Source organism: Chrysoperla carnea, chromosome 4, assembly GCF_905475395.1.
Source record: "Chrysoperla carnea chromosome 4, inChrCarn1.1, whole genome shotgun sequence".
Classification (NCBI taxonomy): Eukaryota; Metazoa; Arthropoda; class Insecta; order Neuroptera; family Chrysopidae; genus Chrysoperla; species Chrysoperla carnea.
In genome coordinates, this window is record NC_058340.1 from 56,611,962 (window position 1) to 56,628,425 (window position 16,464).

The 16,464-nt window shown below is 29.5% G+C and overlaps 1 protein-coding gene across 3 annotated transcripts; it reads left to right on the forward strand.

The window, feature by feature from the left end:
- The first annotated feature begins 240 nt into the window (after positions 1–240).
- Positions 241–10,235, forward strand: LOC123298494 (tetraspanin-5). Of its 3 annotated transcripts, none has more exons than XM_044880510.1 (9): positions 241–492; positions 2,916–3,033; positions 3,111–3,184; positions 3,459–3,533; positions 4,349–4,453; positions 5,177–5,305; positions 5,367–5,417; positions 7,944–8,054; positions 9,914–10,235. In XM_044880510.1, the coding sequence occupies exons 1-9, from the start codon at positions 370–372 to the stop codon at positions 9,980–9,982; spliced, it is 855 nt and encodes a 284-aa protein (XP_044736445.1). In that variant the 5' UTR covers positions 241–369; the 3' UTR covers positions 9,983–10,235. The 3 variants fall into 3 exon arrangements, with proteins under 3 accessions (XP_044736445.1, XP_044736444.1, XP_044736446.1); XM_044880509.1 differs by lacking the exon at positions 7,944–8,054 and adding an exon at positions 8,264–8,380; XM_044880511.1 differs by lacking the exon at positions 9,914–10,235 and adding an exon at positions 8,139–8,224.
- Positions 10,236–16,464: the final 6,229 nt, after the last annotated feature.

Here is a 16,464-nt window from a genome sequence, read left to right on the forward strand (position 1 = left end):
CAAAATATAAAAAAAATTACATGAATATTCCCTATTGTCATTCAATTTTTTTGGCAACTGAGTTTTTTCTATAAACAATATTTCTAACCGTTACAAATTAACAATAAGATAATCGAATATAGGTAACAAAGATAAATATTTATCGCCCATCACACTGTCGTATGAATTAATCGGAATTATTCATCACAAAAAATCATCCCACCCATGCCCATTATTGAAGTTTGTCCATGGTGTTGTCATATGTCCTGTCATGAAAGACTTTAATTGTTCAATATAAATAATAAAGTAATGTTAAGCGTGAAGATTTTGTGTGCTTGAAAATATTTTTAAACTTTTGATCGTAGAATTAATAAGTTTAATTTATTCATCATGAGTACGGCACATAATACAAAAATACCAAAATTACATGTTCGTAAAACATATAGAAGAGATACCAGCGAAGTCAGTTGTTGTTTAAAATATATGATATTTGGTTTTAATGTTTTATTTTGGGTAAGACTTCTGTTTTCTTTAAATAATTATTAAAAAAACTCTCGTTTTGTTATTTGTTATGGTACCTAGACTAATCGAAGGTCTTTGTAAATAGACAAATTCCTATTATACAATACGAAGGTTAAATTGTAAACTACGACTAGTGTCTACTACATTATGATTAAAAAACAAAAATTGTATTTTGAAGTGGTACAAAATTTTGCTTAAAATTACCTTACATGTTGCTAAAAAAATAGTGTACAGAAATCGAAATTATTAGGTGATAAAAGGCATCAAAAAGTTATGAACTGATATTTCGAGGAATAACATAATATCAAAGTTGAAAGTATTGTTTTATTCACTAAAAATGATCTAGTCATTAGTAGTTTCTAGAGTTACATTTTGGAAAAATCGTTTTCAGATATATATTTATAGAGGCTCTGCTCCTTATTTTGATGAATTGCTTGTTAGAATCAGACAAGGTATGCTCTTTGTGCAGGTAGGCGTAGGATGGGGGAATGCTCTCACTATCGGTAATTTCTCTCACACGGTACCCAGCATGGAGGCTATAAAGAAGGAGCACGATCGCTATAGAAAATATTGTCCCCAAAATATGGACAAAATAAGTGAGGCGCTGGGATCGCTAAGTTGTCTCATTAAAAGCGGGCTGTTGTGCGCTAATTTCAAATGATCTATTAACGTTTAATATACGTGTATATAATATCATTCAAAGGAAAAAAGGTATACCGAAAAAAAAAAGCAAATAATGAAATTATTATTATTATTTACTAATGAATAAATTATAAATTATCTATTCTACTTTATAAATTTATCTATACTACTTAATAAATTTGAATGGTACTAACTTCATCTACTTGTACTCATAAACAGCTAACTTCGCAGATACTACTTACCGACTGGTGGCTGAAAAACGAACTATAAATTCTACAAATTTTCAGGGACAGCCGGGCTAATCCTTTAGCACGTAGCGATCGTTCTCCTTCTTTATAACCTCCATGGTACCCAGTTACCGCCATATTGTTTGTTTACATTCGAACTGTCAAGTACATATTTACTGTCAACAAATATGACATAAGCAATATGGCGGTGACTGGGTACCGTGTGAGAGAGTAAGAAAATGTCCCCATCCTACTCCTGCCTTTCATAAGAGCATACCTTGTCTGATTCTACCAAGATGAATTGTTTTTGTGACCCTGCCATGTAGACAGTTTATTATTGTTTTTAAGTAATTAGAGTTTTGGGAAAAATCATCAGAGGACCTTAAACCACTAGTTATATTCTGTGTTTATTGGTTTTGAATACTATTAGTATACAGTCTTTACTCCATTGGTATACAATAATTCCAAACAGTGTTCCAAAGCATATCATAAAATGCAAGCGATATCAAAAATATTGACTTAAAAATCTATTTCCTATCTTTATATAGTTCTTGTTAGGGAAATTATCAAAACAGATATTGAATATTTAGCAATATTCCAATTGTTATTGGAAACACATATCATGAATTCTACCAGAATATGTGGTATTTGAATGTTTGCTACGCGATATTTTCGCTTTGAAATTGTGAAATTTTTTTAAAATTTCGATTTAGCACATAAATCAAAACTGCACAGCGAGGGAATTAAAAAGAAAAAACTGTCCTTATTTGGGAAAAATTATATTCCATATATAATGTAGTAGATTGATTGAAGTTTAAAGTTTGAGTGTCATTAATAAAAAACCGATTAGTAATGATAAAACATAAGATATTAATAAAATAATAAAACATAGCACCTAGACCAAGGGGTCTTCTGTGCCCTCGTTGAGAACAACCTGTCATCCGAAGACGTTTCGTCTCCGGGTAAGAGATGCTATTTTAAGCAGATGAAGCTAGATTATGTTGGGACCAGACGCTACGTAGAAAGTCCACAGTTTCTCCGTTAAGAGTTCTCCCAGCATGTATGGATCCAAGGTTTCGGACTCAAACAATCTGACGTCGTACAGGTTTCTGGAGGTGCAAATAACATGTATGGAGATTTCATCGTTCTCCATACAGGCTCTACAAGTGGGATTAACAGAGATTCCCATGTTATGAAGATGGTAGTTCAATTGACAGTGTCCTGCCAAGGGCCTTACCATCCTTCTCAACTGTGATCTAGTAAGTTTCAGACGAGCACAGTCGAATGACCTAGCTGTAGTTTTACACAGTTTTACACATTTGTCGCATGTCCTGCGCAAAGTCTCAGTAATCAAAATGGGCTTGTCGTAGCCATTCCTTGATTGGTTAAACCGATTGGCAAAAACCTGATTAAGATAAACGTACAGTCGTTCATCTATCCATTTCGTATTCTAAAAAATGGACTAATTATATGATAATTGATTATATAGTCTGCTAGAATTATTTTCGAGATTATGAAAATAAGTTGGATATTATTTTTTTCCAGCTATTTGGTTTATTCCTCTTAACTGTTGGAATCTGGGCATGGAACGAAAAAGACGCATTCAATAATTTAGGACGAACAACCATCGCTCTTGATCCGGCTTTCACATTAATTTGTGCTGGTAAAGATATTAAATTAGGATTCATATTTCCTCACTTTTATATACAGAATACTAAATTAATTTTTTGTCAAATTTAGGAACTGTTACATTTATAATTGGTTTTACGGGCTGCATTGGTGCTTTACGTGAAAATACATGTCTGTTATCGTGTGTTAGTAGAATTTTTTTTGTCTTAATTGCTGTTTATAAATTGCGTAATATTGTTCTTCCGAATGATATTTAAATAAAATTTTGCATTTCGCTATTATTACTTATATCATAAATTACGCAATTTGTATACTCACAAAAAAATATAAAAAAATTCCTTGACATTTGACAATTTTCTTTACAAAAATAGTGATCAAATATTTTACAGTTTTACGCAATTTATGGTCAGTATTTATGAAAATATTTTATAATTTAAATAATATTGTTTTTTCTTTTAGTACGCAATATTTTTAACGATAATATTAGCGCTAGAAATGACAGCAGGTGTTTTAGGTTTCATTTATAAAGATTGGGTAAGTTGAAAATGTAATTTCTTATATATCCAGCCTTAGTAATTTAATATTCTTTGTGATACTAGTGCAATCAAACTTTAATTCGATCTGAACCACACACACCTGCAGGAAAATTTCATGTGGGAAAAGTATATTTTGCGAGACACTCTATTGGCACACTATTAAAATTTTCATTAAAAAAATTATAGATTAAATAAATTATAGAGCCAGGCAAGAATTTCCCGTGGAGATGACGTAACGCCAACAATCCTTGCTAGACTAAATAACAACAATCTATAGAAAGGGGGGTTTACGTACATGTTTTATTGAATGTCTTGGGCGCATACTAAAAAAATTTTATTGCATTAACTTTCAATTATTCCAAAATAACTATGACTAAACGCAAATCTTGTCAAACTCTTGTTTTGCGGTGTTAGTGATGACAGCTATTCAAGCAAGCTAGATTTACAATAGAGTTGATAATTTTATCCATTCACTTGTCTATGAATTGACAGTGGAATGAAACACAAATATCACGGAGTAACATACAATTTATCGTGTACGATAATGACGAATATATTTTTTTTGTCGCATTCTTCAAGTTGATAGGACCCTCGGACCGCGAGGCCGTAGGCGGTCGCTCACACCTTACGCCGAAACTGCATGCCTTCGAAAGTGGCATTTTTTATCATAGTAAAAGTTGTAAGAAGCCGTTATAACACCGTTGATATCTCTAGAAATTTTAAAGAGTAAAGTTCAAGTAACTTTTTGTGAAAATTAAATAATTTATAAATATTTTTATTATTTTTAATTATTATGTTTTGTATAATATGTAGATTAAGAATAAAGTGAAAGATGCTGGTATTTTGGAAGCATTCATTGTACATTACAGAGAAGATCCAGATCAACAAAATTTAATAGACTGGATTCAAGAAGATTGGGTAATAATATAATTGAATTAATAAACGTATTATAATAAAAATGCAAATCGAAAATTGGAATAAAAAGCATTGTTTGTTATAAATCTTCTAAAAAGGTTTATTAAAATGAAAAATGTGCAAATTACGCTCTTACTCGTTTGACGAGGTTTTGTACCACATTGTGGAAAAAGACAGTTGAATTTCAGTTGAAAGTGCATAATTTACTTTTACTAGATCTAAGATTGTACAATTTGATTCCATACTACTTTTTTTCGTTAATGTTTTTGAAGTCTCAAATCTACAATTCTTAGCCAAAGACTATTCAAGACTTTATATACATAGCTCTGGTCTGCATTTATGTAGCATTTTTACACATTTAAAATGTGTGCCTACTTATATATTATTTCTTTAGTCTGTTTTCTGCCACTTCGCGAGAGATTCCTCATTCCTTTATCAATTTCCATGATTTATTCCTCATTTTAAAGCTTATCGTGCTGGCTAACGACGAAAACTAGACACACGTTCAGTATGTAATTTGTATATCATATCTGTAATTTTGTATCACTTATATATTATTGCTATAGCCGCTTTTTAGCCACCGCCCTGTTGAATTTCACACGGATCGACTAGTTTCAGTAAAATGTAATTAAACTTTCCAACAATGGTTTTATATTCCAAAAATAAATCTTGCATTTTTATTGTTAGACCCCAAATACAATAGTAACAATGTATTTGTATTTACAGTTACAATGTTGTGGTATTGTAGGCCCAAATGATTGGGACTTGAATAATTATTTCAATTGTTCATCACATACAGTTGGTAGTCGAGAAGCATGTGGTGTTCCATTTTCTTGTTGCAAAAGAAAAATTAATGTAAGGTGACATTTCACAGTTTTTGTTATGTTTTAATAATGAATCTCCTTTTTTAAACTAGGAAATTATCAAAAACAAACAATGCGGATATGATGTACGGAAATCCGGTTATGTAAGTGTTTATCTGTAATTTACGCGGGTTTTATTATCATAATAATGGGTTTAAATTTTATTGGTAGCTTATATTGAAATACGTACCGCTAAAAATATAAAGTTTATCTAGCATATTTTCGATGAATGAATCGCATTTAATGCTTTGAGTATGGTTCGCGTTACAAGTAAAATGTTATCAAGGTGGGTTTATAGTATAAAAATCGGCCGACGCGTTTGGTCTCGAGTGTGCCACATAGGAACAGACATAGACTGGTAAACGCATTACCACTCATTTGCGTTGATCAAATACGTTAAAAGAGAGTGGAAGAATATAATTGTGAATCGTTTAGATCAGCGTGGATATTCTTTTGTATAATACCAGTTGCAGTTGAATCTTGGATAATTAAGGAAGTTATTAACCAATTTTGTGGTATAAAAATTAGTGCATAATTTCTTGGATTCAATATAAGCTATGAATAATCAAATAACTATGCTAAGCAGACATTAATAATACAGCTTCAAATGATTTAATTTCTGATAGAACCTTTTTATAGAGTAACAGTAAAATAAATGATATATGTGAAAATATCATTAGATATTCGAAAATTTTATTAAGAAAATAGTTAAAATCTACAATTTTAATGAATTTGTTTATAAAACAATTATTATTATTAACTGGCAAAGTTCAAGATTTAGATTTAAATTCAATCGCACTGTCATAAGCAGGGCCGGATTAACAAGTAGGCAGAAAAGGCAGTTGCCTGGGGCCCCCGATTTTAGGGGGCCCCCAAAAAATGAAAAAGACTTCTAAAATTTTCTTACAAACATAAAATTCTAGAGAGTGAAAGGAAATATAATCAGAACTGAAAATAAATTTTACTCAAATAAATAAAACTCAATTGGCCGCATTCAAAAGGCGACGACCGACGAACTAGACAAAGTTCCTAAAAAGGACATTTCCGACTACTTTGACAAAACTTATAGTCATTTGTATAAGATTCTAATGGAAGATCAATTAGCCGATGTATTTCCTAACACAGAAATAGCTCTTCGGATTTTTTTAACATTAATGATCACAAATTGTTCTGCCGAACGATCCTTCTCGCAATTAAAAAAAAATCAAAGCTGCTGAAAGAGCTACAACGCGACAAGAGCGATTCGAGATGTTAGGTATACTTTGCATTGAGTCAGATTAAGTTTGTATTTTTTAATCGAAAAAAGAAGGGAACGGGCGTGAAAAAAGGGCCCCCAAATTGATGGTTGCCTAGGGCCCCGTTGAGGATTAATCCGGCCCTGGTCATAAGTGAAAAAACGAATTAAGAAATTGTAGGCCCGTAGGCAGTTTCGAAAGAAAGAAAGTTTTCGCGCTTTTCTCTTTATAATCTCGCGCCTGTACGCACGTGCCTATTTTGCCTTATGGATAATCCGTCTTTGCATAAGTGAAAAACTGAGATTAATGCAAAAATTCATTTTTTCCAAATTTGAATCATGCATGATCTGATTTGTACGTTTCTAGTAATAGTGTACGATATCATAATATAATTAATGAATCTTTATTTGCTGGTTAATTTGCGCTAATTGTTGATAAACATTTACGCTGTTCATCTCTGTGTAAAATTCTTAACTAAACTCGGCGCATGTAAATACCGGTTGGTTCTTATAAGTTAGGCTTAAGATATATTAACTAAAATAAAATATTTTGGATTTGTTTACAATATAAATGAGAAAAAAATTTATGTGTTCAGTTCAGGCTGATCTACGTTAACTTAAGAGTTGTTTAACTTTAAATACACATATTTTATGTTCAATCCGAATTTGTTTGAGTTTTGGTTTTGGCACTTTTCTTCTGTGGGCTTCTCGTTTCAGGAATGTCCTTCGCGTTTTTTTAAATCTTATTTCCTTCAAAAACTTATTATATTTTTACATTCATGCTTTTTTTGTTTATATTGAAAATTCATAAAAAAATTGTAAACATGTCCATTGTATTTGTATGACAGCTCTTGACTTCACTTTAATGAATATTTTTTATCAATATAGTAGTTGATTGCAGCAATACGATCTATTTTTACGATTTGAATTTGAGTTACGGAAGAGATTCAAATTTTTTACTGCAGATGTAATGTTCCTCATTAACCGTTTATTGAGACTTTCTAGGCCAAGAGGTGGTGCCACATTTCACTCGACGATTTTCTGCTTATGCTTCCGAGAAACTTCTGCAAAACTAACCACTTCTAGAATACACATAAACAGCGAAAAGACAAAAAAAATTGACAAAATTTGGCATCAACTAAACCCTTTTGTCACTCATATCTTTCTATATTCTCGGAGGTATAAGCGTCAAAATTGAGTGAAATCTGTCACCATCTTCCAGTCCATTACAAGAATAAACGGATCGGTGTACTAAAAATAAGCTCGTTATTGATCGACAATCAACTACTGATTAATTTGAACTGTTCTAAAAATATTTAGAGTCTGATGTAATTTAATTAATTAATAGTAAATTTTAATGGCTTTTACTAAAAATATGCATGTATTTCTGGAATAGTCGGGAGAACGAAATATTTTTGAAAAAGGTTGTTTGCGGTCTGTGGAAGATTGGATGGAAACTAATTTGATTTTACTTACAAGTGTAATCGTAGGACTGATGGTTCTACAGGTATATATTTATTAGAAAATCAAATAGTGTGTAGTTTATTTGTGAATGATAATTAGCTATTGCATGATCCCTTTTTCTAAACAGCACTCAGTAACAACCAAGGGGCGTGCTTATACTTGAAATTATTGGAGACTGCTAACAACTATTTAGTAGGTAAAGTGCATGTTATATGACTATATCGTCTGATAGTCTTTTAAATCGGGTTCCAGAATTTTGATGTGTCGAAGATCATTAACGAAACTGGTTGTATTCAGGCGTTCCATAACTGGCTCGAATATAATTTATTGACAATTGCTTTTATTGTAATTATGACTTTGTTCCTGCAGGTGAGTTCAATTATTTTATTATATACACCATTTATAAAAAAATATAGGATGCGTTATAATAAATGAATTTAAAAAAATAATAATAATTTTTTACGGCGTATATTCCAACAAAATTTGAATCTTATCTATCTTAAAATTTCTGGCTCGTTATTTAACTATTTACCAAACATTTCGGCTTGACAACTGTTGCAATGTCGAAAATGTTTAATTGAATCGTAAAACTTCTCAACGATAAATGCAAAAATTTGGTCCAACCATGGTCTCACATTGGTCTAATAAAATTAAACTACTTCATTTCAATCTTAATTAATTGTGAAATACTTTAATTAATTTATGAATTTGCTTATGTCAAATAAATTGCAAGGAATGGTTTTGCCATGACCAATTGTACCTTAAGCAAAAGTGTCTGTTGATTACCATCACTAAAATGAGAATCTTCATTGTGACGCATCCGTAATATTTTCCCAAGCCACGAATCAAATTTTCCAAAGTTATTTGATAGGTATAACTTGTGCACAAGAAACATCGTTTTTTTTGAAATAGAGAATATGCATGAAGTTCTTTTTCGCATTTCTTAACATATATAGAAATATCGTATCAACAAATTATGAAAATATCGTAAAAGAGATAACAAAAAGTGAAATTAAAATTAAAATTGACTAGAAATGAATAATAAAGGTGTTCCAACATTTATTGAATAATGAAGTATATATCATTGTGAATGAAATAAGACATCCGTAAAATGACTGCCTCGGCTTTCTCGACTGGCACAGACGTACTCTTTTCATGAAATTTTCAAGGGCTGTGTTGTATAAATTTTGCGATATTTCAGTGTTACATCATTAAATTTTCTTTTTTAAGGCTTCAATCGTTGTGGGTTTATTCACTTGTGGCTTTAAAAAACCACAAAGAAAAAATCCAAAGACGTTAAATTTCATGATTTGGGCAGCCAATGACAATTTCCAAAACGAGAAATAACACGACTAGGAAATAAAATTTCAACCATTTTTATAATCATTCTTCATAATGAGAATTCGTTGTTGTGTATTGTAGCACTCCATTTTACTTAACTCCCCGCTCTCTACTGACGAACGGCTAATTATTTTTTAATATAAAATGACATGTAATTCAAAACCGGTGTTGGAACACTCTTTAGAAGCATTAAACTACTAATAAAGGCAGATATTAGCCAGAGAGATCCGGCAGATATTGTGACGTTCTACCATAGCAACTCCATGCTAAATTCGGTTTTATAGGCTTTTATCTAGGTTATTTTTACAGTTATTCGAAAAATAATTTTTCTTTGTTGTTTTTACATAAATGAGTTTTGATTAAAGAAAAAAAAAATAACATGCATATTCTCTATTATATTAAAAGTTTCTTATTCACTTGAGAAAGAGGATCAATCATCTATACATTATGGTAATCATTAATCGTTTATTGTGATTGAATAAATATCAAATTTTTATAAAGCATGCTTAGTTTTACATTAAAGAAAATATTTTATACAATTTAACAAAATTAAATTTTCAGATACTAGGAATCTGTTTTGCACAAAACTTACGAGCCGACATATTTGCACAAAAAGCGAAGTGGCATTGACAATCAAGAAAGCCTACGGCAGTTTAACAACAAATGTTTCTATGTCTTCGTTTTATAAAATCATTTGTTTGTCGTAGGTACTTATATCTATTGGAATTGACAATACCAAAATTCTAATTAATAGAATTTGACTTTCTATACCTATTGTGGCCAATTTTATCAAATAATTTACAAGAAAAAAAAATCTCAATAGTTTTTATCTATTAACGAAATTCAACTGAGCAAAGATCAATTACGAGAAATAACTTTTCAATTACAATAGCATCAAAAATTTGAAAACAATTGAATGTTAATTATCGAAATATGAATAATTTTAATTATTTCCAAATTTTTTAATGCTAACATATACGAGAATAAGCATCGTTTATTTTAAATACAAAGTTAACTTAATTATTCAGATAATTTTATACTTTTTAACCAAATTTTTAAAAAAGAAATAAAATTGAACAATAATTTGGATAGTTTTTAAAGTTTCAAAATTTTCAGTTGAAGCAATTTTTGATGATCGAAAAATATCAACCCAAAAATGACAGCATATTTGTTAAAAACGAACTCAGTTTAATAAACGACTGCACTGTCTTTCCAACTGTTATAAAAAAATTAAACGATTGAAGATTTGTAAGAAGTTCGGATAGATAACGCATATATGTACTCATTTTAAAATGATCACTTTAACCATTGACCTGGGGTCAAGTCATTCAGTTTCCAAAAGTCCTTTTAATATTTGTTCCGTATACAGAGTTTTCTATATCTATCAGAAACTACCATAATATTTCAGCAAAAAATATTTTTATTATTCGCGCCAAACAGAAGTTCACGCATTTGTTTTTCGTTTAACTTACATGTTGTGATGAAAAAATTTTGAATTTTTGAGAGCGAATCAAAATTAATAAAACTACAGCCCAAAGTAAATACACATACGTGCAAAAGCCATTCATTAATTTCGCCAGCACGATTTTGACGATTTTTGAACCCTCCTCTTTCTTACGTAAGATTCAATCTCGTTTTGTCGAATAATAAAACGTTTTTAGAAAAGGATTTAAACTCACAGTTTGACATAAATTATATATATAAAGATTTTTATTGATGTACATACATTATTTCTAATAATAAATTCCAACTCAAAAAACCTTACGTGAGAATGGGGTTTCCCCCCCCCCCCCAATGCTTACGTAATTAATAAATCGCCCTCAACCTGATCAAATGGTGTCCCTAGGCGCGACAGTACTTGCTTTAAAATGTAGGTTGCCCCATTTTAATTTCCCCAATCGATTTCATCAATTAAACTTTATTGGAAAAAGTGACCCAAGTAAAATTTGTTCTATTCGAAAGGTTCTATTCACCTGCATCTTGAATTTAACCTTGAAGGTGACCTAAAAATCAACTTCTGTTCTTAACTGATAAGAGATAGACGAAAAATTTAAAATAGAAAGTTATTGTTTATGAAATAAGAATCAAAGTTGGCCCTTATTTCAAAAATAACAACTTTTACTAAAAACTTTTTATTAAAATTTACCTAAATTCCATGGAACTGGAATGTAAAAACCAGTTCAGCTGTTCAGGCAGATTTGGGCATTCGATCAATTTCCATCGAATTACTTACGGTTTACTAAAAAATATTTCAAACAAATGTTGTTTGTAATTTGATAAAGAATAACTTTCTAAATTTTTTGCCTATCTCTTATCACTTACGTATGAGTTGAATTTTAAGTCACTTTGACAGAGAAGTTCAATCTTCCTCCAAGTATAACAACTTTTACTTGGATCAATTTTGCCAAAAACGCTTTACTGAAGAAATATTCAGCTGGGTAGAGTAAAATAGGGCACTGTACATGCGACAACAATGTTATTGCAAAAATCATATTTAAATGTATATAAAATGTACAATCAGAAAAACTATGTAATTCGAAAAAAAGAAAAGAAAGTTATAAAAATAATTTTAATTCATGACGAGGCATTCTCGTCAACAATGTATAGTAAAATATTATATAATCCCTTTGATTCGATCCCATGATTTTTGTAATATATAATCTACCTCAGTAATAAGCAATTTGAAAAAATTTACCAATTTAAAAAAACACCAATAGTTGTTTAGAGAATAATAATGTGTAATTGCTGTAAGAACAACTTTTGTATAGAAAATATAATATTATTTTCTTATAAAAATTATGCTGTTAAATTATTTTCATAAAATGTTTTGTTTAATTAAAATTGAAAATATTGTACAATAAATGTTCGTAATTTTAAACCTAGTCAGTATTTTCGGAATTCTTATTCGATCGAATAATTCATCAAAATTATATGCTATCACTTTCCCTCCTATCTCTTTATTTTTATATTTTTCTATTTTGTATTAAAACGATATAATATAATTATATATATATATATATATATATATAATATTTGAAAGAAATTTTAATTCAGTGAAAAAAATGTGACTTTTTAGTCAATATGCGCTTTTCTAGAGGATCTATTTTCTATTTTATACATATTAATTATTACATAAAAGTTGCTGTCAATAATGTCAGAGGAGACATTATAATTGAAAGTAATTTCAAAAAAATTTTCAATTTTACATTTAAGGTAATTAGCTTCAATTATAAAATATTATAAAATGTAAAAAAGACCTTCAAAATCGAAATTTTTGTTAAAAAGCGTAACATTTTTGTATTAGTTTATTTTCGAGTATTGTAATATAATAATAGGGAGTATTAGTAGTTAGGGACCATCCATTAATTACGGCACGCGTTAAGGAGGGGAGTCAACGAAATGTGACAAGGGATGGGGGGAATCAAAAGCTTTGTGACGTTTATAATAAATATAAACGCAAATTTATATGTAAAACAAACAAAAAAACTAACCCATAAAAACCAAATTTTTATTATACTCCCTTTCTAAATTCTCTCGTAATATACATTTTTTTGAACGAAAATTTGTTAGATCATTTTATCGCCGCCATGAGTCAGCCCGATTGCAATCGTTTATCGTTAACTTAATTAATCTTTTGTTCTGCCTGTTTATTAATTAATTAAATTATTTTACTTGATGTTGATTTTATTAAGAATTTTAGAAAAAAATTTTTTTAACTGTTACTTTATTTTAATTGTTTCTATTAAATTATAAAATATGTGATGTCACACCAAGGAGGGGGAGCTTAAAAAATGTGACCAACTTTGACAAAGAGGAGGGGGGGGGGGTAAAAAATCGTAAAATTGGTTTACCCAATATATGAATAGCCCCTTATTCAAATAACAACAACTACTAAAACTCCCTATTTTCTCAGTGGTCGTGTTTTAAAATCGGATTTACTTCACATATCACCCTATTTAGTCTTATTTTATGAGCTAATTACTTTAATTTTTATTTAATAATATATATATCTAACCAAAACAAAAGTAAATTATTTAGGTAGCTTTTCAATGATTTGAAAAAATATGATAAAGGCATGTAGGAATAAACTTGATTTTTACATTGAACTTTATTGCCAAATTTAAAAAAAAATAAGTTTCCATTCCTTGATATGTAATTGTTTTGAATGAAAAAGGATATTAGCCCGAAAGAGGGTCGTAAAATTTTCATTTTCAAATCAATCATAAGTCGATAAATTAATCTACTACAACAGTAACAATTTCTTCCCAAATTGTTGCTCGTTAAAACAGATATCCCAACAATTTGATATGTGGGGCGTGTTAATCGTAGATAATAATCCTTTCTTGTGCTAAAAACCATTCTAAAAAGGATGGTACTTATTTTTGTACTAGAAATTATGATTTTTTCTTCAGTATGTCTTAAACATTCCAATATAAAATGATATCTTGAAAATTTCTAGTCAGAGAAATAATATGTGTTTATTGTATTGTATAAATATCATATGATATTTGTGCCTTTTTATACGTGAATTTTAATAAAAAAATTTTTAAATAATTTTTACTGGGTGTAATAAAAAAAGTGTGATTATCGATTTTTTAAACATTCACAGCCCAACAAGTGTGAAACAAATTATAAAATATGATGTTCTTTTTCATACATCGAATCAGACATTTTTTATTTCCTCTGTATAATCTGTAAAGTTTGTATATTCATAAAAGGAGTGGATAGATTGTCGCCAGTTGAGTGGTATCTATTTGTGTATTTTTACAATTTAATATAATAATCGTCATTCTAAAAATTTCATTTTCGTTATTCAACAAACGCTATTGGTTCACTGCCATTATTTTATTTATACATTTGAAAAAACAATTTTTCACGAGTAAAGTTTGTTGGGAAACGAGAATAGCTGAGCGAACTGCGAATTACTTCCAAAAAAGAGCATAAGTAGCTTAAGCAAAATAAATTAATGGATTGTTAATAATGAAATACACAATTATTGATGCATATTTGGCAATTTACTCACTTTAATTTAAAAAGAAAAACGTGGATTTCAATAATTATTTTTATGAAACAGTCTGTATATATTACAGTATGCTTTAATGAAGAATATTAATAAATTAATCGACTTTTAATGAAATTTATGTTACAAACATGTTAGCATGCTTAGACATTTTTTATCACATGAGAATATTTCTTAGCCCAATTTTATTTTCGATGTTTCGACGTTAATTTAAAAAAATCCAATGATAGGATTTAACAATTCAGTAAAAAATATTTGAAAAATCGGGAAACATTCTTCAAGTGTAATTATGAAAAAAGGACTGAAAAATATTAAAAGATATGAAGATAATATGTTTGTAACATCGTAGGCATAAGTTTTAGAAATAAGCTATAATATTTATTTGAATTTTAATAATTTTTTATTTTATCTTTTGTTAAAAATAATTATATGCTTCCAAACGTGCAATAATACATATTTGGATTAATAATTTCAAAACGAAAAACTCGATTAAAATTATTAGTTATTAAATAAATTTTCTGTTCATAAACACAATAAAAGCCGTCTTATCAAGATTTTGAGAGAGTTACTTAAAATTCTAAAAATGGTCTTCGGTAATCATTTGTTAATTTTGTTGAGTTTTTTGTGAAATCATTTATAGCAACGAAATTGATTTAGCCGATAATCTACAAGTGATAGAGTAAACCTGGCTGAGGCACCTAACATTGGACGGCTTAATTGAATATCACACACTTGGTAGCAAATAATTTCTGACTGCGATTTCAGTCTTTAGAACGCGCAATGTTGTATAAATTGGCTACTTTATACTTGCCGAAGCAACCGAACGTGTTTGAGATTCTGAAACGTTATTCAAACTTCGCTGACGAGTTCTCGCGCGATTAAAACGACTAGTTATGATCATTTCAGTCAAACTATCTAGTGCATGGGGTTTTTGTAATAGTTTATACGTTTTAAGCAGCGGATCTCTTATATTATTCATTTGAATATAATTTTTATTTAAAATCTACTTATACTCGCTAAAAGATTGATTTCTCCTTTCCTTAAACGGTAAATTAAGTATCGGAAATATATTTTAGAGTGTACTCTCACTGACAAAAAATGTAGGACGAGTATGAACCGTTCATTCCGTGACATAAATAATACTCAACATTTTTATAATATTGAATAAATTCGTTTAAATGTTAAAATACATTTGAATTAAACACTCAAACTCAAACAGCTCAAACTCGCATTTTTTTTACGTTTTAAAGATAATTTACCTTAAAATTTTTGTATGTCTTTAGTTGCTATGTTTATTACGCAGACACAATGGTTATAGTGCTGAAGTTTCTTTGAAACAGTATCTGGGTAGTTGGCACACATGTGCATCGGCAGAATTACGACTTTTAGGTAGAAATCATTGACAAGTTGTGTATAATTTTGTAATATTGAAATTTACAAAGTCTAATTTGGTAGCTGCTTGAACTACTTATCTACAATAATGGATGCTTAAATTGGACCCAAGTTGTAAATATTTTATCTGATTGACCGCAATGTTTGATTTCTGCAAATTCTTTTTTCTTATTTTGTCATGTGACGAGGAAACTTATCCTAGTTTTGTCGTAATAATTTTAGCAGCCATTTTTTGTAGGTAATTACTTCTTGCAGTGATGTATTTTAACTCTTGCGAATGACATACTACTAAAGTAAAATTAATGTGATAAGAATAATTTTGCATTTATTAAAATATTAAAAGCTTTGTATTATTATTATTAATTAATTACTGTATTCTATGGTAAATAAAATATATTAGATAATAAATTTTGTTTTATTTTATTGAACCTTACTGCGTATAAAAGGATAAGACAAGTTGGGCAGTACAATATTGTGCTAGTGTAAAAATCAAATTATGGGACAGGACATTTCGGAGAAAAGAATCGTTTAGAGGAATCATTCAAATGATTTTTTAAAAACGGCTCTAAATTAAGTCGTTTTCGAAACATTACACCCCAAAATTTTCGATTAAAACGTACGTTTTACGGATGTTTTTTATCGTTTCATTAACAATTACAAGGCCGATTTACCTAAGCTTAAAGCCAAGAATAAATTTTAT

Excerpts from the sequence above, each read along its gene's own strand:
- LOC123298494 (XM_044880509.1), top strand. The coding sequence starts at position 370 with ATGAGTACGGCACATAATACAAAAATACCAAAATTACATGTTCGTAAA. Across the intron at positions 493-2,915 it reads GTTTTAATGTTTTATTTTGG|CTATTTGGTTTATTCCTCTT; the intron begins GTAAGACTTCTG and ends ATTTTTTTCCAG. Across the intron at positions 8,381-9,913 it reads TTATGACTTTGTTCCTGCAG|ATACTAGGAATCTGTTTTGC; the intron begins GTGAGTTCAATT and ends TTAAATTTTCAG.